We start from the raw sequence: 22,491 nt of genomic DNA on the forward strand, positions 1-22,491 counted from the left end.
TTCTGACTTAGCTCCTTCCTCTTTCTCATTAGACAGCAAAGAGAAAGAACAAAGGACAATAGTCCCACTTCGTGGAACACAGTAACACAAACATCCTGTCTCTGTCACTTCCCACACTGTGGAATAAAAACATACACCGTCATGTGATAGAACAACAATTCCATGACTGCAAACATGGAGCAAGAATCCTAACAGACACTGGCCAACTTGCAGAGGCGATATTGTTACTTATATTCCCTTGTTCTTTTGAAACCCCACTGTGTTTGAAACCCCACAATACTGGAGAAGGATATGAATTGGAAACTAAATAGATATATGGCTATATGGTTATTCAACATTCATTCATTCATTCATTCATTTAAAACCAAACATTTATTCAAAAGTTACAATGCAGCTTTGTCCACTGCCAGAATATCACAGAATGTTTATTCTGCACATGCCCCTGGTCATGTCTCTTCTAGAGGCCATACCCACAGAACACCGGGATGGGACAATTTGTTGCTTTTCTTTACACTGTTCCCAATGGTTTTATAGGATGGTATGACTAAAACACAAGGGACGCAGGTGGCGCTGTGGGTTAAAGCCTCAGCGCCTAGGACTTGCCGATCGAAAGGTCGGCGGTTCGAATCCCTGCGGCGGGGTGCGCTCCCGCTGCTCGGTCCCAGCGCCTGCCAACCTAGCAGTTCGAAAGCACCTCCGGGTGCAAGTAGATAAATAGGGAGCGCTTACCAGCGGGAAGGTAAACGGCGTTTCCGTGTGCGGCTCTGGCTCGCCAGAGCAGCGATGTCACGCTGGCCACGTGACCCGGAAGTGTCTCCGGACAGCGCTGGCCCCTGGCCTCTTAAGTGAGATGGGCGCACAACCCCAGAGTCTGTCAAGACTGGCCCGTACGGGCAGGGGTACCTTTACCTTTACCTTTTTATGACTAAAACACAGAGTAAACCAATTGACATCAATGGACTTTAGCTAGTAATGAGTTACTTAGGCCCATTTATTTCAATGGGTCCACTTTCAGGCACAATTCATTTATCAGAGAAAGAGCTGTGTTGTTTTACAACAACAACAAAAGTTTCTGTGGCATGCAAAAAATAAGATACCCCATCAGCACAATCTCTGTCATGTTTATGCCTGTCCATCAGATAACATAACAGTGCTGAGTTGTTGTTTTTGCTTGCTACTTTGTTAATGTTGTTAAGATTGATTTATAGATTATAAATGATGTATTGATTTTTCAATCATATAATATGATTTTTTTATTGTAATGATTATTTTATAGTTGTTGCTTTGTTAATAGTATTTTATAGATAGATAGATTGATTAATAAATAACCAGTGAAACAATTACATTCTTCATAATTTATGCTGTATTTGTGAAACTCTATTATGCTCTATCATGTTAATATTTATTGTTCAGAAGCTGCTTTGGGATTCATTTTAAGGAAAAGCAGTATAGAAATATAGTAAATCAAATCAAAGACTATCTATAAGGATAATATTCGAGAGGAGTTGCCAAGTTGTGCTGTTTTGGTGATAGAAAATGTACTGTAACATATTTATGTGTGGACTTGAGCTCATTTCTTTCAAATGAATAAAATGGAGAACAAATATTTTACAAAAATATAGATATAAGCCCAGTGCAGGACTGAACTTTCACACACGCACACACAAAACATGCATGCGTACACACGTGCACGCACGCACGCACACACACACACACACACACACACACACAGAAAGCAGAAATACAATATATGAATCATTCAAGTAAAGTTAACAAGCTTTACAGTGCAATCCTATACATATCATCTCAGAAGTAAGTCCTACTGAGGTCAATGGGTCTCTACTCCAGTTAAGGCTGTATAAGCAAAGCTGGGAAACCTATGGTCCTCTAGATGTTGTTGGATGACAATTCCCATAATCTCTGACCATTTGCCTTGACTGGGGCTGATTGGAGCTGGAATAAATGACACCTGGAAGGCCACAGGTCCCATTTCCTTATATATAGAAAAGCAGCCTCAGTCACCAGACACCAGATGACACAAACCAATCAATATATTTGATAGTTATTGATTTTATTACCCTGCCCCAAATGTGAGTAGATTACATTATTATTGCAAAAAGGAATCTAAGGCAGAAAGAAACTGCTCTGATCCAGCAATACTCTTCAATGTGAGGTAGGGATTTACAAAAGAGAAGTCACATAATTCAGGGGTTGGGGGACCTGTGGCCCTCTAGATACTGCTGTAGTCCTTCTAGATACTGCCATCATTTGTGACCTTGGCCATATCAGTTGAGGCTGATGGAAACTGGAATCCAGCAAAATTTATAGGGCGACAGGTTGCCATTCATGACGTAATTGCTTAACAAAAGTGTTTTTGCACATGTGGCATGTTGCATGTAAATAAATGTGCACAGTGATGCAGTGTAGATGATAACTGGTCTGTTTTCTCATTATTATTACAGATGTGAGGATGTATCTGCATGAATACTGCATGTAGTATTAGCTGCGACTTGTGCCCTTTTGTAAAGGGATATATTTGAAATGAACCTGATAGGCTGTAATTTTCCAACCGCTTACTATTGAGTCATTCCAGAAGTTTCAGCCAACCTCATTCTGCATATTTCTGATTCTCTAGCTAGTAGGAAATTGAGAATTAGCTATAAGTGAAAGGGAAAAAAAAACATTCAGTAATAACATAGCATTTCAGTTTAGGACAGGACTTAGCTTACTGTTGATGAGTTTTCTGAAAGCTTCTTTAACATCCTTGTTCCTCAAGCTGTAGATCAGAGCTGTTTTCATGATGACACATTTTAAAGAAGATGGTGGAATCTTCCTGTTATGTATGCTAGGAGGTGCTGTATTTGAATGTAATGCTTTTTGGACCCTTGAGCACCTATGATTTTCATGGTGCAGTACTCCAAGGGGATTTTCTTCTTTTAGTCTTGTCTTGTAGAAAGAAAGGGACACTTCCTTCTAATATCTTCCCTATATCCCAACACAACACTTCCCATCTCTCCCATTGAGGTGGTCTGGTGGGATGCCTGCTTCCAGGTGACCCCTCAAACTTGTTAAATTGTAGAGTCCACAAGAAGTTTCAGTCAACCTCATTCAGCACAAATGATTTTGAAATTGCAAATGACATTGCTCAATGAATGTCAGACAATAACTCTGTGGTTGCATTCCTTCATATTCTGGTTCTCTAGCTAGTAGGAAATTGATGATCCGGTATAAGGGAAAGGAAATCATTCTGAAACCTACAAGTCAAGTTCCTATGGAACCAGTTCACAAAAAAATAATAATCAGTAATAATACTGCATTTTAGTTTAAGACAGAGTTCAGCTTCTTGTTAATGAGTTTTCTGAAAGCTTCCTTAACATTTTTGTTCCTCAAGCTGTAGATCAGAGGATTGAGCATGGGGATCACTACTGTGTAGAACACAGAAGCCCATTTGTCTTGATCCAAGGCATAGACAGAGGTGGGCCGAAGATACATGAAAATCTGAGTCCCATAAAATAAAGTGACCCCTGTGAGGTGGGACCCACAGGTGGAGAAGGCTTTGAGTCTCCCTGAGGGCATTCTCAGGACGGCTGCTAAAATGAAGATGTAAGAGAGAAGGATGATGGAGAGGGAGCTCATCCCAACAAAGCCAGCAAATGCAAAAAGCAAAATCTCATTAATGTGGGTGTCAGAACAAGCGATTGCCAGCAGTGGAGGGACATCACAGAAGAAATGGTTGATGAGGTTGGAACTGCAGAACTGCAGGCTGAAGGTGGCTGTTGTGTGTATTATAGCATTAGTTGTGCCAGCAATGTACGACCCAAGTAGGAGCCGGATGCAGAGGGACTTGGACATGGAAGCGGAATAGAGCAATGGGTTGCAGATGGCCACATATCGGTCATAGGCCATCACTGCTAAAATGTAGCACTCAGCATCCACAAAGGCAGCAAAGAAGTAGAGCTGGGCAGTACATTCAGGGAAGGAGATGGCCCTGCTCTCAGATAACAAGTCAGACAACGTTCTGGGGGCAATGGCAGATGAGTAGCAGATGTCACAGAAGGACAGGTGCCAGAGGAAGAAGTACATAGGATTGTGAAGGTGGGAATCAAGTGTGATCAAGATGATCATGCCCATGTTTCCCACAACATTGACCAGATAGATGATCAGGAATACCACAAAGAATAAGATTTTCATACCTGGATTGTTTGAGATGCCCTGGAGAATGAACTCGGTGACGGTGGTACTATTTTCATTCACCATTTTTTAGGAAAAGATACAGTGGTCTGGAAAAATGTAGGAAATGTGGATGGCAGGGTTGTTTTAAATATTAATTAGTCTATGAGATGTCAAAGTTTGCTTGGGTCCCAGATGCTCTGCTAGGCTGATGATTACATAGCTGGCTCTTACCAAGGCTTCTTGTGGAGATTTTAGAAGATCCAGAGTTCCTGAGTGATGCTCCCCTTTGTCTTTTCCTTGAACCTTTCTATGGGTGGGAGAGATGAACTCTGAAGTTTTCATCATTGGTTAAGTCAGCATCCTACTGATCCCTGTAAACTCCCGGATGTCTATTTATTGTGCATTGAGTTTCCTACCTCCGAAAAATGATGCAATTATTAAAGAGAAGAATGGCAGAGGCCGGGAGCTCTGTCTCCAGAGGATTTCTTATCTCTGATTCCCTCATCAGGAGACATATCCTTGTAGAGCTTTCAAGGGTATTGGCATCCCATGCAATTTGCTTTCTCATTGTACTCACTGTCATTTCCCCTCCCCTCCTGCAGAAGAAAACACATGACATCCATTTCTCTTGCTTTATGGCAGGGTTTATTGGGCAATGGGACTAATTATGGTTTGTCAGGGGCCCTCATTTTCTTTTCTGCACCTGACATCACCAACGCTCTCAAGGACTGGCAGGACTCTGAAGGGTGTGCAGACAAGGCAGGGGACTAGGGGAGTTATCCATGCAAGGGGACCATTGATTTATGGGTCCTGACACTGCCTACAAGGCAGGAGCCAAGGGACGAGTGTCAGGTCAGAGTGGGATGGAGGAAGGCACACCAGACGGGGCCGCAGCAGAGGAGGCTGTTCAGCCGGCAGACGGTTCAATAGACTTCCTACCTTCCTCTGCCCGCTGTCTCCTAAATCCAGGAGGGGCGTGAAGTGGGAAGGGCAGTGGCACCTTCCATACCGGTTGAGGTCTCTGGTTGCTGGAGCACAACCCATCAGGGGAGAACATATAAGCAGGTGGAGGGGTGGAATTTAACTGTTGCTGCAACTGCTCCATGGGCTCCAGATTTTGGGTTCCAATAGGCTAGAGGAGTATATCCAGTGTGTATCCAGAGCACTGTGGGAGCTGCTGTAAGTGTTTATCTTGCCAATAAAGAGTTAACTATCAGATGTGCGTCTTCTTTATCTGGGATGGGCCGTGATGTCAGCTGTGGGACAGGTAAAAATGCAGCTTCCTGTTGAAAACAGAATTTGCAGATACTGCCAACCAGGTGATTGGCAGTGCTTGCAACCCTCCGATCCCTTTCCAACATTGTTTGATTTCATAACCTGTGGGCAAAGGATACAGGGTTTGTAGGCACCAGCAAGCAATTGATCAGCAGAATTCTGCAACTCCTGTTCTGTCAGAAACGCTCCTTCCCAGAGCAACAGCGGGGCTCCGATGACGAAGGGGGCGGGGGTGGCAGGCAGAAAGAGATAGAGGCATGTCTTCTTCCCATACGGGGGGGGGGGGTGAGGTGAGTCCCTCCCGTCCTGGAATGCGTGTCTTAAACTCCCAAGACAGTGTGAGGCAGGTAGAGGAGCCACAGATCTCAGACACATTCTCTGGGGAGGAGGGGCAAACTGGGCAAGCTGCTCCATAGTCTCCTTGTACTAGGAGAAATGGTAGAGTCCAGGCTTGGCGCCAGGTCAACAGGAGGAGGGGGCAGCCAATGGAGAATAGCCTGTTGGCAAAGAGACCACCCTTCAGTGGGCGAAACTGACTCATTGAGTGCGGAAGACTGAGCTGTGTGCTCAGACTGAAACTATTGTGTCAAGACTAATAAATTTAAAGAGTAATAAAGTCGCCAGCCTGCCATCTCTTGGTGTGAGAGGGAGATCGTAAATCCTGACATGTTCCTTTGCTTGCATAGTTTAACTGAGGTGTTAGAGAGCCGCAGCCTAGCACTGAAAAGCCCCCTATCATAAGTCAGCCCCAGCCTCGCAGCCCCAGTAGTGGCACTACGAACAAGGCCTCACCTGCTGGTTGTAGATTCAACTCAAGAACAAAAAGGAACTACAATGACTGCAGAATTCAGGTCTTCTCTGAATTAAAGAGGAGGTTCCCACCCCTCTGGGTTTATAAACATAAAACATGCACTTTTCTGATACCAATGCAGATGAAGTCCATCATTATTCCTATTGTTGTTAGAACCATATTTCTGGGGGAAGGGAGAGTTAGAGTTGTGCAGCCTTTGCCAACCTGGTGACCTTTATAAGTTGTTGGACTGGAATGCCTGTCATCCCTGACCACTTGCCACACTGTCTAGGGCTGATGGAAGCTGTTGTCCAACAACATATAGAGGGCACTACTATTGCTCTGGTATTGGATAGCATCTCTCAGTGGCTGCAGTGGATGCATGTGGTGTCCTTACCTGCCAGTCCATCATAAAAACCCTTCTTTATGAAGCAGCAATTACTAGAAATAAAAGTAACTGCAGATGAAGCTGAGACCTCTTTCAGCCTCCCATCTGTCCAGCTTCCTCCCACTCCTGCCTGAATCCCCTGCTTGCTTGCCACTGTATGACCACAACCAAAATCTTCCTTTCTCCTGATTTCTGCACTGTATTACTCTCCTTCCTACCTGCCATCTCCTCTGAGGAAGCATTTTGGTTTGGATTTGCTTACTGCCCTCTCTCCTGCTCTCTTTCTTTCTCACATAGCTATCATGTCTCTTTATGCAGTTGAGGGTATGGGTGGGTGAATCTGTTAGCGTTGCTTTCTCTCAGTTTCTCACATTTTCCCAATCTCAAGCTGCACACATTTCCACATCCATTTACGGGGTCGTTGTTTGTTCTGGTGAAAGTTCCTCAGCATTCCATAGCAAATTTCTCCCAATAAACTTTTTCTTGCACACAATTTTGCCTGATATAAAGCCAGTGTGGTGTGAGAGCCAGTGTGGTGTAGTGGTTAAGAGCGGTAGTCTCGTAATCTAGGGAACCGGGTTCACGTCTCCGCTCCTCCACATGCAGCTGCTGGGTGACCTTGGGCTAGTCACACTTCTCTGAAGTCTCTCAGCCCCACTCACCTCACAGAGTGTTTGTTGTGAGGGAGGAAGGGAAAGGAGAATGTTAGCCGCTTTGAGACTCCTTCGGGTAGTGATAAAGCGGGATATCAAATCCAAACTCTTCTTCATGCTTTTTTTTTATTATTCCCGTTGATTTTTGCATCCATATGCACATTTCACCCTAGTCTGTGAATATTACTTGACTGGAGATGTGCATTGCAAAATTCAGAGAAGTCTGAATTGTGACCGATGGATTTGTATTGATTCACATTGCTTCAGAAAGTGGAAACTAGGTAAGTTCACCTTTAAATGTGCACTGAATCACATCTCTCCCTCATCGTAGGCTGTGTGAGGTAAGAGTGCATTGAGTGGTAAGCTGCTACTGCATAGTTCCACTGTAGGCTTGCCTGTGTTTACTTCTGGTTGGGCTGCCCAGAATGCCGAGCAGAAGTCAGTGGCAGCCTAGCTGGTAACCTCATACTTGTGAAATAACAAAAGCCACAGGAAACCTTTGGAGGAGGCCATAGAATCCCGGTTCTCTTGGGTTACTTTGTATAGTATTTTGGAATTTTGAGAGGAGAATCTTAACAACACTCACAATGTACTAGGCAGATTGCATTCTAGTGGTGATTTCCATGAAAAATATCTGATAACATCAAGCTTGTTGTTGTTGTTGTTGTTGTTGTTGTTGTTGTTGTTGTTGTTGTTATATTTATAACCAACCCATCAACCCAAAGATACCCAGGACAGTAAACAAACAATTCATTAGACTACAACACAATAATATGACATAAAAACCTTGGAACGTTAGTCCTACTCAGAATATAAATGGATATAACTGTCATAGCTGATATATTTCAGTCAGTCTACTCTGGGTATAAGCTAGTTGGATACAACCCGATGATGAGAATTAGTGTTATAAAATAGCAAACCAGCTGTTTTCATGATGACACATTTTTAAAGAAGATGGTGGAATCTTCCAGTTATGTATGCTAGGAGGTGCTGTATTTGAATGTAATGCTCTTTGAACCCTTGAGCTCCTATGATTTTCATGGTGCCTGGGGAATTTCTTCTTTTAGTCTTGTCTTCTAGAAAGAAAGGGACACTTCTTATATGTTCCTTATATCCCAACACAACATATCCCATCTCTTCCACTGAGGTGGCCTGATGGAATGCCTGCTTTCAGGTGACCCCTCACACTTGTTAAATTGCAGAGTAGACATGAAGTTTCAGTCAACCTCACTCAGCACAAATGATTTTGAAATTGCAAATGACATTGCTCAATGAATGTCAGACAATAACTCTGTGGTTGCATTCCTTCGTTTTCTGGTTCTCTAGCGGGTAGGAAATTGTTGATCAGCTATAAGGGAAAGGAAATCATTCTGAAATCTACAAGTCAAGTTCCTATGGAACCAGTTCACAAAAAACCCATTCAGTATTAATATTGCATTTTAGTTTAAGACAGAGTTCAGCTTCTTGTTAATGAATTTTCTGAAAGCTTCCTTAACATTTTTGTTCCTCAAGCTGTAGATCAGAGGATTGAGCATGGGGATCACTACTGTGTAGAACACAGAAGCCCATTTGTCTTGATCCAAGGCATAGACAGAAGTGGGCCGGAGATACATGAAAATCACAGTCCCATAAAATAGAGTGACCCCTGTGAGGTGGGACCCACAGGTGGAGAAGGCTTTGAGTCTCCCTGAGGGCATTCTCAGGACGGCTGCTAAAATGAAGATGTAAGAGAGAAGGATGATGGAGAGGGAGCTCATCTCAACAAAGCCAGCAAATGTAAAAAGCAAAATCTCATTAATGTGGGTGTCAGAACAAGCGATTGCCAGCAGTGGAGGGACATCACAGAAGAAATGGTTGATGAGGTTGGAACTGCAGAACTGCAGGCTGAAGGTGGCTGTTGTGTGTATTATGGCACAAATTGTACCAGCAATGTATGACCCAAGTAGGAGCCGGATGCAGAGGGACTTGGACATGGCAGTGGAATAGAGCAATGGGTTGCAGATGGCCACATAGCGGTCATAGGCCATCACTGCTAAAATGTAGCACTCAACACCCACAAAGGCAGCAAAGAAGTAGAACTGGGCAGTGCATTCAGGGAAGGAGATAGTCCTGCTCTCAGATAACAAGTCAGACAACGTTCTGGGGGCAATGGCAGATGAGTAGCAGATGTCACAGAAGGACAGGTGCCAGAGGAAGAAGTACATAGGATTGTGAAGGTGGGAATCAAGTGTGATCAAGATGATCATGCCCATGTTTCCCACAACATTGACCAGATAGATGATCAGGAATACCACAAAAAATAAGACTTTCATACCTGGATCATTTGAGATGCCCTGGAGAATGAACTCGGTGACGGTGGTACTGTTTTCATTCACCATTTTAAGGAAAAGATACAGTGGTCTGGAGAAATGTAGGAAATGTGGATGGCAGGGTTTTTTTTAAATATTAATCAGTCTATGAGATGTCAAAGTTTGCTTGGGTCCCACTTGCTCTGTGAGGCTGATGATGACATAGTTGGGTCTTACCAAGGCTTCTTGTGGAGATTTTAGAAGATCCAGAGTTCCTGAGTGATGCTCCCCTTTGTCTTTTCCTTGAACCTTTCTATGGGTGGGAGAGATGAACTCTGAAGTTTTGATCACTGGTTAAGTCAGCATCCTACTGATCCCTGTAAACTCCTGGATGTCTATTTATTGTGCATTGAGTTTCCTACCTCTGAAAGATGATGCGATAATTAAAGGGTAGGAATGGCAGAGGCCGGGAGCTCTGTCCCCAGGGGATTTCTGATCTCTGATTCCCTCATCAGGAGACATAACTTTGTGGAGGTTTCAAGGGTATAGGCATCCCATGCAATTTGTTTTCTCATTGTGCTCCCTATCATTTCCCCTCCCCTCTTGCAAAAGAAAATACATGACATCCATTTCTCTTGCTTTCTGGCAGGGTTTCTCAGGCAGTGGGACTAATTGTGGTTTGTCAGGGGCCCTCATTTTCCTTCCTGCACCTGACGTCACCAACGCTCTCAAGGACTGGCAGGACTCTGAAGAGTGTGCAGCAAAGGCAGGGGACTAGGGGAGTTATCCAGGCAAGGGGAGCATTGATTTATGGGGCCTGCCACTGTCCACAAGGCAGGAGCCAGGGCAGATGGGAGAGTCAGGACAGAGTGGGATGGAGGAAGGCATACGAGATGGGGCAGCAGCAGAAGAGGCTCTTTAGCTAACATATGGATCAGTAGACTTTCCACCTCCCCCTGCCTGCTGTCTCCTAGAACCAGGAGGGTCTTGTAGTGGGAAGAGAATCAGACCTTCTGTGCCGCTAGAAGTCTCAGGTTGCAGGAGCACAACCCATCAGGGGAGGACGTATAAGCTGGTGGGAGCGGAAGTTTCCCTGTTGCTGCAACTGCTCCATAAGTCCCTGACTCATGGGTGCTGGCTCCCTTGGGCCCTGAGAGCCAGTGTGGTGTAGTGGCTAAGAGCGGTAGTCTCGTAATCTGGGGAACTGGGTTCGCATCTCCGCTCCTCCATATGCAGCTGCTGGGTGACCTTGTGCTAGTCACACTTCTCTGAAGTCTCTCAGCCCCACTCACCTCACAGAGTGTTTGTTGTGGGGGAGGAAAGGAAAGGAGAATGTTAGCCGCTTTGAGACTCCTTTAGGTAGTGATAAAGTGGGATATCAAATCCAAACTCCTCCTCCTCCTCCTCCTCCTCCTCCTCCTCCTCTTCTCACACACACTCCTGTGGAACAATTGCATCATGCAATGAATTTTTTTATCTAGAATGGGGATGAGGAACCTGTGGCCCTCTGGATGTTATTGGAGTACAACTCCCATCGTCCCTGCACATTGATCATCTTGGCTGGAGTCCAACTACCTCTAGAGGGCCACTGGATGTTGAATTACTGTTTCTTCACACAACAGCACTGATGTAATAGCCACCAACACCCAGAACAAATAACCCTTTGCAATAACAGAGGCCAGTTTTATCATATACTTTCTAATTTATTATCATTGTTTTATGAAGCAGGAAACATACAATTTTAAAAGAAATTGTTATCTTTATATTTATTTTCAAATTATATTATAACATCTCAACTAAATAAGTGAGGAGCGAAGTTTGTTATGCTCATAGATGTTCTCTATGAGAGCAATATATTGATCTAGGATATACACAAGCAGCTAATATTGCAATCCTATGTAGCATGCCTTATCAAAAGTAAGTCTCATTGAGTTAAATGCAGAGATAAGTTCAATAAACATCTTAATGAGAAACTGCCTCTAATTTTTTCTTCCGGAAGCAATATGCAGCCATCCTTTGAAATCGGCACTTCGATGAATTTTGTGATGCAGTTCCCCAACTAAATTATGTGTAAAAATGCATTGTATTTGGGGAAATGGGCACTAGAGTGCTGATGAATTTTTGTGAGGACTTAAGTGCAGGATTGAACCTAAGTTTGGAAAACCAAAAAACTGTGGCACATTTAAAATGACAGATTTATACATCTTTAGTTAAATGAGATGCCCCAGTAAGTGGGTATAGGATGGCAGCCTAGGGTTCAGATACTTTATCGGGGAAAATGATCTAAAATGATTGTTATCTGCAGCAATAGTTAGCCTCAAAATGTGCAGAGGGAGAAAAGGAAGAATTAGTCCAACATGAATGGGTCTTATGAGTATGAAAAATAGTGTCTCACAAATAATGCATTATACAAATGAGGCTCTGAGGACACATCTACATAAAAACACATGACAAAAGATCTTACTAATGAGTAATAATGCTAAGCTACTAGAAACAAAACAGCATGCTTCCAGTTATATTCATTCATGCTGTCCTCCATTTCATTGCCAGTTTCTTCAGAGCATGTTTTACATCCTTGTTCCTGAGGCTGTAGATGAGGGGGTTAAGCATAGGAATCACTACTGTGTAGAAAACAGAGACCACTTTGTCCCTTTCCAAAGCATAGCTGGAGCTGGGCCGTGAGTAGATGAAGAGGATAGAGCCATAGTACAAAGTAACTGCAATCAGATGAGAAGCACATGTGGAGAAGGCTTTCAGTCTCCCTTCAGTGGAGCGAATCCTCAAGATGGCAGCCAGAATGAAGGCATAGGAGGCAAGGATAAGTGCAGAGGGAGTAATTACATTAGAAGCCAAAATGAAGTACAACACGGACTGATAGCTCTTGGGCACGTTGCAGGATAGCTTCACCAATGGAGGTAAGTCACAGAAGAAGTCATCAATGACGTTGCCATCACAGAAGCTCAATGTGAAGGTTTCACTAGTGATTAAGGTGGAATTGATGAACCCACCCAGATATGAGAGGGCCACCAGTGCTGTGCACAGCTTTCTGGACATGGCAGTGGCATACAACAATGGCTTGGCTATGGCCATATAACGGTCATAGGCCATAGCTGCCAGAAGGTAGCACTCGCTATAGGCAAGGGCAGCTGAAAAGAAGAATTGGGAGGCACAGCCACCAAAGGAAATGCTCTTGTCTTCAGAGATGCAGTTCACCAAGATCTTTGGTGTATAAACGGAGGAATACCACAGATCCAGGAAGGAAAGGTTCCCAATGAAGAAATACATGGGCGTATGGAGGTGAGAGCTGCTGCAGATTAGAGCAATTAATGTGATATTCCCTGCCAGACTGGCTATATATATTATTAGAAACAGTACAAATAAGATCAGCTGCAGTTTAGGGTTTGTTGTGAAACCCAGGAGAATGAAGTCGGTCACTGTGGTGAGATTTCCTTCCTCCATGAAGCTATGTGGGATTAGCTGGTAAGGAAATTGAAGATATACACTGAAGTTCTGGCCTATCAGAATAGCATCAGTTCTCAATGAGCTACATCAGGGATGAAGAACCTCACGACCTTATCTATGATACACCCTCTCCATGCTACAGTCCCTCTAGAGATGGGCAAGAAATTCTATTCAGGTCTAATTTGAAGCCAAATCTATCGAATTTGCACTTTTGGAACCACTATGCAAAGCAAGACACAGCTATCCTTTGAAATTTTCACTCATCCCAATTTTGCTATGCGGTTTGCCAACCAAAAATTATTTACAAAAGTGCATATATTAGGGGAATGTGGATATTTAAAACATGCAATTTAGTGAAAACTGTGTATACAAATGTGTTTATTGGGAGAAACTTAAACTAAAATGCTGATGAATTTTCATGAGGATTTCATTATTATTATTTTGTAACGCTGCAAAATGTGAAGAATGGAATTTGAAATGGGGAAAACAGAGAGAACTGAAATGGACGGATCCATCCATCCCATCTCCCCTCCCTGAGGCTTCTTGAAGACTTTGGCTTGGCTGAAATGAGTCCCTGAACTGTGAAAATGCCTTTTACTTGACTGGATGGATCTCTGTTTATCACTCTCGCTCTATATATTTGTGTGCCCAGAAACCTCTGATTTTTCTGCAGGCAGAATGCAGCTTACTGCGCAGAGGTGTCACAGCTGCTGCTTCACCCAGTTTTGCCCTGGCCCCTGTACATCACTGACATGTGGTCCTTGGAAGCTTGCCTTTGAGGAAAGGACACCACTGAGCTGAAAAAAGTCCTCACCTCTGAGCTAAATGGCTTGTAGTGTTCTCAGCATCTGGAAAATAAGAGATCTCTGATCTTAACAAGTAGCAGAGGACAACAGTGGAAAAGGATGCAAGCAATGCTCTTACACACTCCAAATTCTTCCACAACCCTGTTGCCCCATCCAATGTGCTATATAAAGATCCAAATTTCATTTATTGTTAAAAGTTTTGATTTACCTGGTCATGCCCGCCATTTTATGGCTGATTGGACATTCTATGGCCTTTTAAATGTGTTTATGGGAGGCGCTATTGGTTTGCTTTTGTTTTATTATCCATTTTGTATTCCCAGTTTGCATTTCTTATGTCATAAGCTGCCCTGTGATGTTCAGATGAAGGGAGGCATACAAAGTTTAATAATAATAATAATAATAATAATAATAATAATAATAATAATAATAATTTTCTGCCCCTCCTTGTAAACTCAGATGTTTAGAATACAGTCATACCTCAGGATAAATGTGCTTCAAGTTGAGTGTCCGCGGTGACACAGAAGTAACGGAGCGCGTTACTTCCAGGTTTCGCCACTCGCGCATGCGCAGACGCTCAAAATGACATCACACACATGTGCGGAAGCGTTGAATCGCAACCCATGCACGTGCAATTGTGGGTTGTGTTCGCTTCAGGATGCGAACAGGGCTCCAGAACGGATCCCGTTCACATCCAGAGGTACCACTGTAAGTGTATTTGGAACATAAATAGAAATCCAGTAGAAAGCAATATGTAAGAGCAGCAACTGAAGCAGAAAGGACAGTTGCTTTCCATTTCAAGTGCTTCATTTCTGCTTAAGAAATATGCTTTCAAAATGGGATTTACACATGAATTTATTTTAATGGGAGTTGTTTTAAAGCCATATTTATTATATTGCATTAATCGTTTTTAATCCAATTTTATTATTTTTAAAAATTACTGACATATACCCAGAGGCATTTCAAGCATGCTTTTAAAAGTGTTGCCATTAATACCAATCTCCATCACAATTATAACCTTGATTTTAATCTGGGCACCCAAGTCTTTGAAGTGTGTTGCCTTTGATTGCCTTACCTTCTCCAGCACAAAACGAGGCTTGTCATCAATCTTCTCCTCCTTGTTCTTTCCAGAAAACATTCCAAAGACAACAAAACAACCAGGTGCATAACATACGCTTTGAGAATTGATTCTCAGATGTGATTTGCTTGGTCAGTCGACTGATTTCTTCTGCTGGTTTTGTGCTGTACAAGCCAGTATGCAGGGAGGAGTGAAAGAGGGTGTGTCTGTTTCTTATCATATAGAATCAAATATCTATAGAATCAAATAAGCTGAACCTGTTAGGTGATAAAGCTCTGGAACAAAACTTAGCTCTTAATCTTGATGGCACCCACTAGTCATAGGGCACAATATGATAGTCATGGATGATGCTGATTCCAGAAGAAAATGAGCTTATTCAATCTCTGGGCTGATTTATATAAGTGCTGGAACCAGCAATTCACCCACAACCCATTAGTGGCGCCACATCAGAAAAATATTATTTGATATTTAGTCAGAGCATTCTATTGTCCCTGGAGGATATAGTCCCAGTGGCCTCTTTAATGACACAAAACTTCTCATGCTCTGCTGGGATTTGGTTTTATGCCTTTGGAATAACCTAATATATGGGCAAGCAAATTGAGAGTGTTACTTGTTGAGGAAATAGACTTTGAGAACCTATTCCCCAAATCTCTCTAGTGGCCATTTCTTTCTCTGGATGCCTTCAGGTATATATTTGGAAGAGCTGAAAGAGAACAAGAAGATAGGGAAAGAGGAAACATAATGTAGGGGGAACATCAGGATTATTTAGGGGGAGCATCAGAATAGCTAGTGCAGACCAGAGGAGATGTTTTTGTTACTTCAGTCATCACCATTGTCTTGCAACTAACTGTAATGATTGGCTGCTTCATAAGATCACACACCTATTTAATTAATTAAAGTAGTTTTTACAAACCTCATTTACTGTAGTCCCACTTACTGAAGTCCTGAAGCTCTTGCTCCTACATTCAGATTCACCATCCTTGTTCTTGTCCAGGGTCCTGATCTCACTCCACTATAAAATTAGACCAGGCAGTCCAGGGCCTGCCTTGTATCATCCTGTTTGAAGCACTGTCTCTACTCAGTGACAGAGACAACTATGGATTAGGAGAAATGTTTACTTGGCCTTACTCTGATCCGTGCAGTGACTTCCTGATCCGCAGAGCTATTGAGGGTTGGGGCAGGTTACAACCCCCTAGAGTCGAAGGCCCTAAGCCAATTTCCTATGGGTTGCTCTCACAGATACGCACAAAGCTTAGGTCAATCTGTTGGACAAAGTTTGAGGCCCGCCTCTTTTCCGCAGCATATGCTATCACCTTTTTTGGCGCCTTGAGATTTGGGGAAGTCGTAGCCGAGGTTAACGCAAGTGGCTCAATGTGCGGCCTCCTTATGGAAGACGTGCATTGTCCGAAACAAGCATAACGGTGCGGATACATCAATCCAAAACTGATCAGGCCAGTAGGGGTGCTCTTGTTAAGCTTACAGCTTCAGCCCAGCAGGGCCCATGCCCGGTCAAGGACACTAGACAGTACCTTTACCTCAGACTGGACGGCCCGGGCCCACTCCTGGTTCACGAGGATGGGTCACCTTTGTTGAGTCACCAATTCACAAAGGTACTCCACAAAGCGATTGATGCCTGTGGTTTAGCTTCCCAGGATTATGCGGCACACTCATTCAGGATTGGCGCTGCCACAACAGCTGCACGCTTGGGGCTGCCGGTGGATAAGATTAAGGAAATGGGCCGGTGGAAATCCGACGCTTATAAAGGTTACATTCGTTAGAATGCTTTCTGCTCCAGTACCTCTACTTACCCGTCTTTTCTTTGCTTTATTCTCAGCTGTTCTCAGGAGAAGTGTCTGGATTTGCGGCCATAGTATAGTCAATTGGGCCCGCGTTCGGTTGGCTAGCTGCAACCTCACCCCTAACCTTGGGTTGCCACCTGGAGTGCGAGTTTCCTGGTTTTCGAGACGAGGCATGCGTTGGGAAGAGCGTATGCCATTGTTGAGGGAGAGAGTTGCCGTGTTAGGCCCTCCTGACATCGTTATCCTTCAATTAGGGGAAAATGACCTTGTTAGCAGAAGAAGTGTGGACTTGTTGTGGAACTGTGCTGGTCCGGGGGGGGGGTTACTGTGGGGCGAGGTCCAGGACCTGAGTTGAGGGTTGGCAGACAGTCCTCCTCGGGCGAAGCGGGGTCCACAGCGAGAAGCCGGGCAAGGACAGGAACTCTGGGGAAACAGGACTGGATGCTGGCCGAAATAGCTCTTCAACGATGTTGCTCCCGCAACCTGGGACCAGGCTGACTGGCCTTTATCTTCTCTGAGGCCAGGGGCGGTCCTGGCCCCCAGGAGACCCGCCTCTCCTGGCCTTAAGGCGAGCACTCCTCCTGGGAGAAACCAGTTCCCTTCGCCTCTCTGCCCTGAGCTTCTGCAGTTCAGGAGAGGCTGAAGGGTTATTGGACCCAGGGGGAGACTCACCTATAGGCACTGAGTCCTCAACCACCTCCGGAGCCAGAGTGGATTCACCTGGTGCCTGCTCCTGAGGATCCGGCACAGGTGCAGGCGCTTCAGCATCAAGGCCCTGCCCCAGTTCAGCCGGCCCTGGAGGCGGGGACTCCTGTGCAGGCTGGGAATCCTCCGGTTCAGCCTCTGAATCAGATTCCCAGGCCATCACAGGAACATAAAAAGAGATTTGGACGATATCGCTGCCTTGTGTCCCGGAACATTGGTGTTCTGGTCCTCCTTCCTGAAGAGAATTGTTTGGCGCGGTGCGCAGAACTGTATGGCCATTGAAAAAACCAGGAAACTCTTAAATCATGCAATAGCCCGTTGAGTGCACTTTATGAATGGCCGAGTCATTTCTCATGACCGTATCCGGATTGGCGACCAGGCCTTGTACCGGAATGATGGGGTTCATCTTTCAGAGCAAGGGAATGACATTTGGTTAAATAACATCAGCAGCAGCATCAGGGATTGGTTACAGCTGTGAGGGTATTGGCGGCGAGCCCCTTTTGGGCTCGGGTAGCTGTTAGGCATTGGAATAATGTGTTGTGGTATTGAAGGGCTAGGTGTGGCCATCGCCTATGCCTTCAATTTTTGGGTATTCCGTTAAAGGAATCCGGCGGTCATGTATTCTGTCCGATGCCTGCATGGCGGGAGGCCATGGCACGACCCTCGGTGACATCAGGGGAGAGCTTATAGTTGGATTAGCATCAACAGGCTCCACCTACTGGTGAATAAACCCCCCTGTTTTATACTCACCCCTCTCCGAGTGGGTGGAGTCAGCTGATGTAATCCAATGCCTAAGCCAATACCTTTTCACTTGCTGTAATCAATAAAGTTGTGGCCTTTTCTTGCCCATTAACCTTATATCACGTGTCCTTGTGTTTCATTCCACTATGCGGGGATCGGGTCCTCAAACCACAAACCTCATTTACTGTAGTTCCACTTACTGAAGTCCTGAAGCTCTTGCTCCTACATTCAGATTCAGCATCCTTGTTCTTGTCCAGGGTCCTGATCTCACTCCACTATAAAATTAGACCAGGCAGTCCAGGGCCTGCCTCGTATCATCCTGTTTGAAGCACTGTCTCTACTCAGTGACAGAGACAACTATGGATTAGGAGAAATGTTTACTTGGCCTTTTTTGTCATCATTTTCAACAAAATAATTTCCTTCCTAAACAAAACTCTTGGCTTTATATAATATTTCATTGATTCCCAAAGTTTCTTGACTGGTTTATAAGAACAGCTCAGAAGTTATATTTTATGCCTCAAAATATTTTCCCACATCTTTCTGATTTTTTTTATTTATTAACCCTCTTTTCTACTGATTCCATCTTCACTGAAGCTTCTTCACCTTTATTAAAGAAAGCCGGAAGCACAAATCCTAAAATTAAAAGATTAGACAGCAGGTTGCTTGCAGTGTAAGAATTTTACATTGTTGTTGTAGGCATATTTTAAGCTAGATGAAAAGACTTTTGGTATGGAATGAAACAAGTATTAAAAAACAGTTTAATTAATCTATTTTTTCTTTAATATTGATGATACCTTACATTCCTGCCCATCCTCAGTTGATGTCCATGTATTTAATATAATGTCTAATAGTATAGTTATATGCACACTTTGTGGGTTCTCAACTTTTGACCTCAAAAGCTTCAGACATATCTATTATACCCTTTCCTTAAATATTTTTGAAGAGGAAAATTGCAGGCACCATTACTTAGATACCTGAAACTGATGAAAAGGAGACTCAGATTTGGCAGAATACTGATAAGCATAACTTCACTCAGCAGGTGTAAAACCTAATTGCAGACTATTTGTAGCACAACAGAGCATAGCTACAAGGGGGTAGAATCCAGCTGAGTCATGTGATTTGGTTGACTGTGCAAATTAGTTGTTACCTTTCACATACCAGTGCAGGAAATTCAAATACTCTCTTCCATGGGAAAATAGATAAAATTATTTTATCTATTATTAACCGTAAGAATATCCTTTCCTATAAATTTCAAGGCAGAGGTCAGATGGCAGAGGTTGGATGGTCATCCTCTGGCATAGGTGCTTTAGTTTAGATTCCTGGATTGCAAGAGGTTGGGCTAGATTACCCTTGGGGGTGCTTTCCAACTCTACAATTCAATGAGTCAATGAAGCCCTCAACTTTCATGGGGCAGTGCACCAAAAGACAAAATTTCATCTGGTCAAAACACAATGGGTTCAATGGTGAGTTGTAATGCCTGTATACTGAGATGTTATAACTCAGTTCTGGGACACAATATACAGATGGAGGAATGGGAAAAACTATGGAAGAAAGAGATAAAATTTACAGCATGTGTGGTGATTAAAGAAAACTATATGAAAATTATGGTATCTCGTACCTACGGGACCGTCTCTCCTGGTATGCCCCATGGAGGACCTTACAGTCCACAAATAATAACATCTTGGAGGTCCTGAGCCTCAGGGAGATTAGACTGGCCTCAACCAGGCCAAGGCCTTTTCGGCCACTGGTGGAACGCTCTGTCACAAGTGACCAGGGCCCTTGGGGATTTGACATCTTTCCACAGGGCCTGCAAGACGGAGCTGTCCCACCAGGCTTTTGGTCAGGGTTCAGTCTGACTCCCTCTCCCCTTTCATAAGAACTTGCATGAAAGTGGTCTCCCAAATTTTCCCACAGGCTCATATAAGTTCAGTACAAACAGTTGGGCCTGATGAACGTTTAAGGTCCCCAACCCAAATCTGCAGGTTGCCATCTGATCCTGTACTGATTTTAGGATGTATTTTAATTGATTTTATGTTAATGTGTTATACATTTGATGTTAGCCGCTCTGAGCCCAGTTTTGGCCCAGTGGCGGGGGGGGGGGTTATAAATAAAAATTATTATTAGTATTATTAGTAGTATTGTTATACTCCAGTTAAATTAGCGAAAATGTACAAAATTAAAGAAAATAAGTGTTGGAAATGTAAAACAACAGAAGGCACATTATTTCATATGTGGTGGGATTGCAAAATTGTTAAGAAGTATTGGGAAATGATTTATAATGAAATGAAGAAGATGTTTAAAATAACCTTTGATAAAAAACCAGAAGCTTTCCTATTAGATATTACAGGAATGGATTTACCAAGATCACAAAAGAACTTGTTTATGTACGCAACCACAGCTGCTTGAACATTATTAGCACAACATTGGAAAGAAGAAAATATCCCAGCTAAAGAAGATTGGCAAGTTAAATTAACGGAATATGCTGAAATGGCAAAATTGACAATGAAATTAGGAGGAAGAGATGACAACGAATTTAAGGAAGAATGGAAGGACTTTATTGCATATATACAGAAGCAATGTACACTGGCAGGGTTTTAAGAATACTTGTCATTTATTATGAACAGATAATAAGTAATGCAAATGGTTAAAACTTTATAATGGACATGTAGTACTTTGATATACATTGGAAGCAAGGAAGGGAATTGGGGGAAGTCAATCTGGTTTTTTATTGTTGTTTGCTTTGTTTTTGTTATTGTTGGGAAATGGATAAAATGTTATGGGTAAAAAAGAGAGAGATGTTATAACACAGTTCTGAAGAGATTTGAAAACCTAAGACGGAAGAGAGCATATTTATTGCTCATATTTATTCAGAAACAGTTGCCTCCATTTGAGACTGACACATATTAAATTCATAGCTGTAGGCCATGTGTAGTAGAGAAGGGGAAAAACTGAGTTCTTAATACAGTTCCTCAAATGGGAGATATGGGGAAGGTATGGCAATGAAAGCATACAAATGTGTGCTATAAAACCAGTTTACATTATAAATAAATCTACTATGTCATATATAAAGTATTCTTCATTTAGAAATCTGTCTTTCTTGTCATCAACTTCTTCACAGCCTTTTTCACATCCTTGTTCCTTAAGCTATAAATCAGGGGGTTCAGCATGGGAAAGACCACTGTGTAGAATGTGGAAGCCCATTTGTCATGCTCCAAAGCATAGCTGGAACTGGGACGTGAGTAAATGAAGAGGATGGAGCCATAGTATAAGGTGACAGCTGTCAGGTGGGAAGCGCATGTGGAGAAGGCTTTGTACTTGCCACCAGTGGAGCGGATTTTTAAGATGGCTGCTAGGATAAAGGCATAAGAGGCAAGGATGAAGGCTGAAGGGGCAATGATGTTTAAAGTCAAGAGGACGTACAGCATAGTCTGGTAATTGTCAGTCACATCACAGGAAAGCTTCACCAGAGGAGGTACGTCACAGAAGAAGTCATCAATGACATTGCCATCACAGAAGCTCAATGTGAAGGTTTCACTAGTAAGGACAGTGGCATTGATGAACCCCCCTAGATATGAAAGGGCCACCAGTGCTGTGCACAGCTTTCTGGACATGGCAGTGGCATAGGACAGTGGCTTAGCAATGGCCACATAACGATCATAGGCCATGGCTGCCAGAAGGTAGCACTCGCTATAGGCAAGGGCAGCTGAGAAGAAGAATTGGGAGGCACAACCACCAAAGGAAATGCTCTTGTCTTCAGAGATGCAGTTCACCAAGATCTTTGGTGTATAAACGGAGGAATACCACAGATCCAGGAAGGAAAGGTTCCCAATGAAAAAATACATGGGCGTATGGAGGTGAGAGCTGCTGCAGATTAGAAGAATGAGTGCAATGTTCCCGGCTAGACTAGCTAGATAAATTATGAGAAACACCACAAACAGTATCAGTTGCAGTTTGGGATTTGTTGTGAATCCCAAAAGGATGAATTCAGTGACTGTGGTGTGATTTCCTCCTTCCATGAATCTTCTGTCAATCATTGGCTGAAGGACCTGAAAACACACAGGACACTTAACACTTGGAATGGCACCATGGTGTCCTATTAAAGCTCCTTTTCCTCAATATGTTCTGAATCAGAGAGCTCACAAGGGCAATTAAAAATGGGGAGGGAGGAGATTACTTGTTTAATGGGATTCTCACTAATACGCACTTCAGAATTATTTTGAGCTTTCAGATTTCTCACCTGGAACAAAGCCATGTTTTTACTAAGTCTATATACCTTATTGGCCTGAAATTAAGCCACACCTTTAGAATTCAAGGGGGCGGGGGAGAGAAAAAACAA

The 22,491-nt window shown here is 43.3% G+C and overlaps 4 protein-coding genes across 4 annotated transcripts; all 4 read right to left on the reverse strand.

Moving 5' to 3' along the window:
* Nucleotides 1–3,318: 3,318 nt before the first annotated feature.
* On the reverse strand, nucleotides 3,319–4,441 carry LOC307214876 (olfactory receptor 5AR1-like; the record flags this gene model as incomplete). Its single annotated transcript, XM_079973942.1, has 1 exon — nucleotides 3,319–4,441. Exon 1 carries the CDS (start codon nucleotides 4,255–4,257, stop codon nucleotides 3,319–3,321), a length of 939 nt encoding a protein of 312 aa, XP_079830068.1. The 5' UTR covers nucleotides 4,258–4,441.
* Nucleotides 4,442–8,718: 4,277 nt separating this feature from the next.
* On the reverse strand, nucleotides 8,719–9,673 carry LOC307214862 (olfactory receptor 5AR1-like; the record flags this gene model as incomplete). The annotated part of the gene is made up of 1 exon (XM_079973917.1): nucleotides 8,719–9,673. Exon 1 carries the CDS (start codon nucleotides 9,655–9,657, stop codon nucleotides 8,719–8,721), a length of 939 nt encoding a protein of 312 aa, XP_079830043.1. The 5' UTR covers nucleotides 9,658–9,673.
* A 2,417-nt stretch (nucleotides 9,674–12,090) lies between these two features.
* Nucleotides 12,091–13,026, reverse strand: LOC307201074 (olfactory receptor 9G19-like; the record flags this gene model as incomplete). Its single annotated transcript, XM_079950207.1, has 1 exon — nucleotides 12,091–13,026. The coding sequence occupies one exon, from the start codon at nucleotides 13,024–13,026 to the stop codon at nucleotides 12,091–12,093; it is 936 nt and encodes a 311-aa protein (XP_079806333.1).
* An 8,209-nt stretch (nucleotides 13,027–21,235) lies between these two features.
* LOC307215014 (olfactory receptor 9G19-like) lies at nucleotides 21,236–22,171 on the reverse strand (the record flags this gene model as incomplete). Its single annotated transcript, XM_079974154.1, has 1 exon — nucleotides 21,236–22,171. One exon carries the CDS (start codon nucleotides 22,169–22,171, stop codon nucleotides 21,236–21,238), a length of 936 nt encoding a protein of 311 aa, XP_079830280.1.
* Between the last annotated feature and the right edge of the window lie 320 nt (nucleotides 22,172–22,491).

The sequence above is a fragment of the Podarcis cretensis genome (assembly GCF_951804945.1).
Source record: "Podarcis cretensis genome assembly, chromosome: 1".
In the NCBI taxonomy this organism is placed as follows: Eukaryota; Metazoa; Chordata; class Lepidosauria; order Squamata; family Lacertidae; genus Podarcis; species Podarcis cretensis.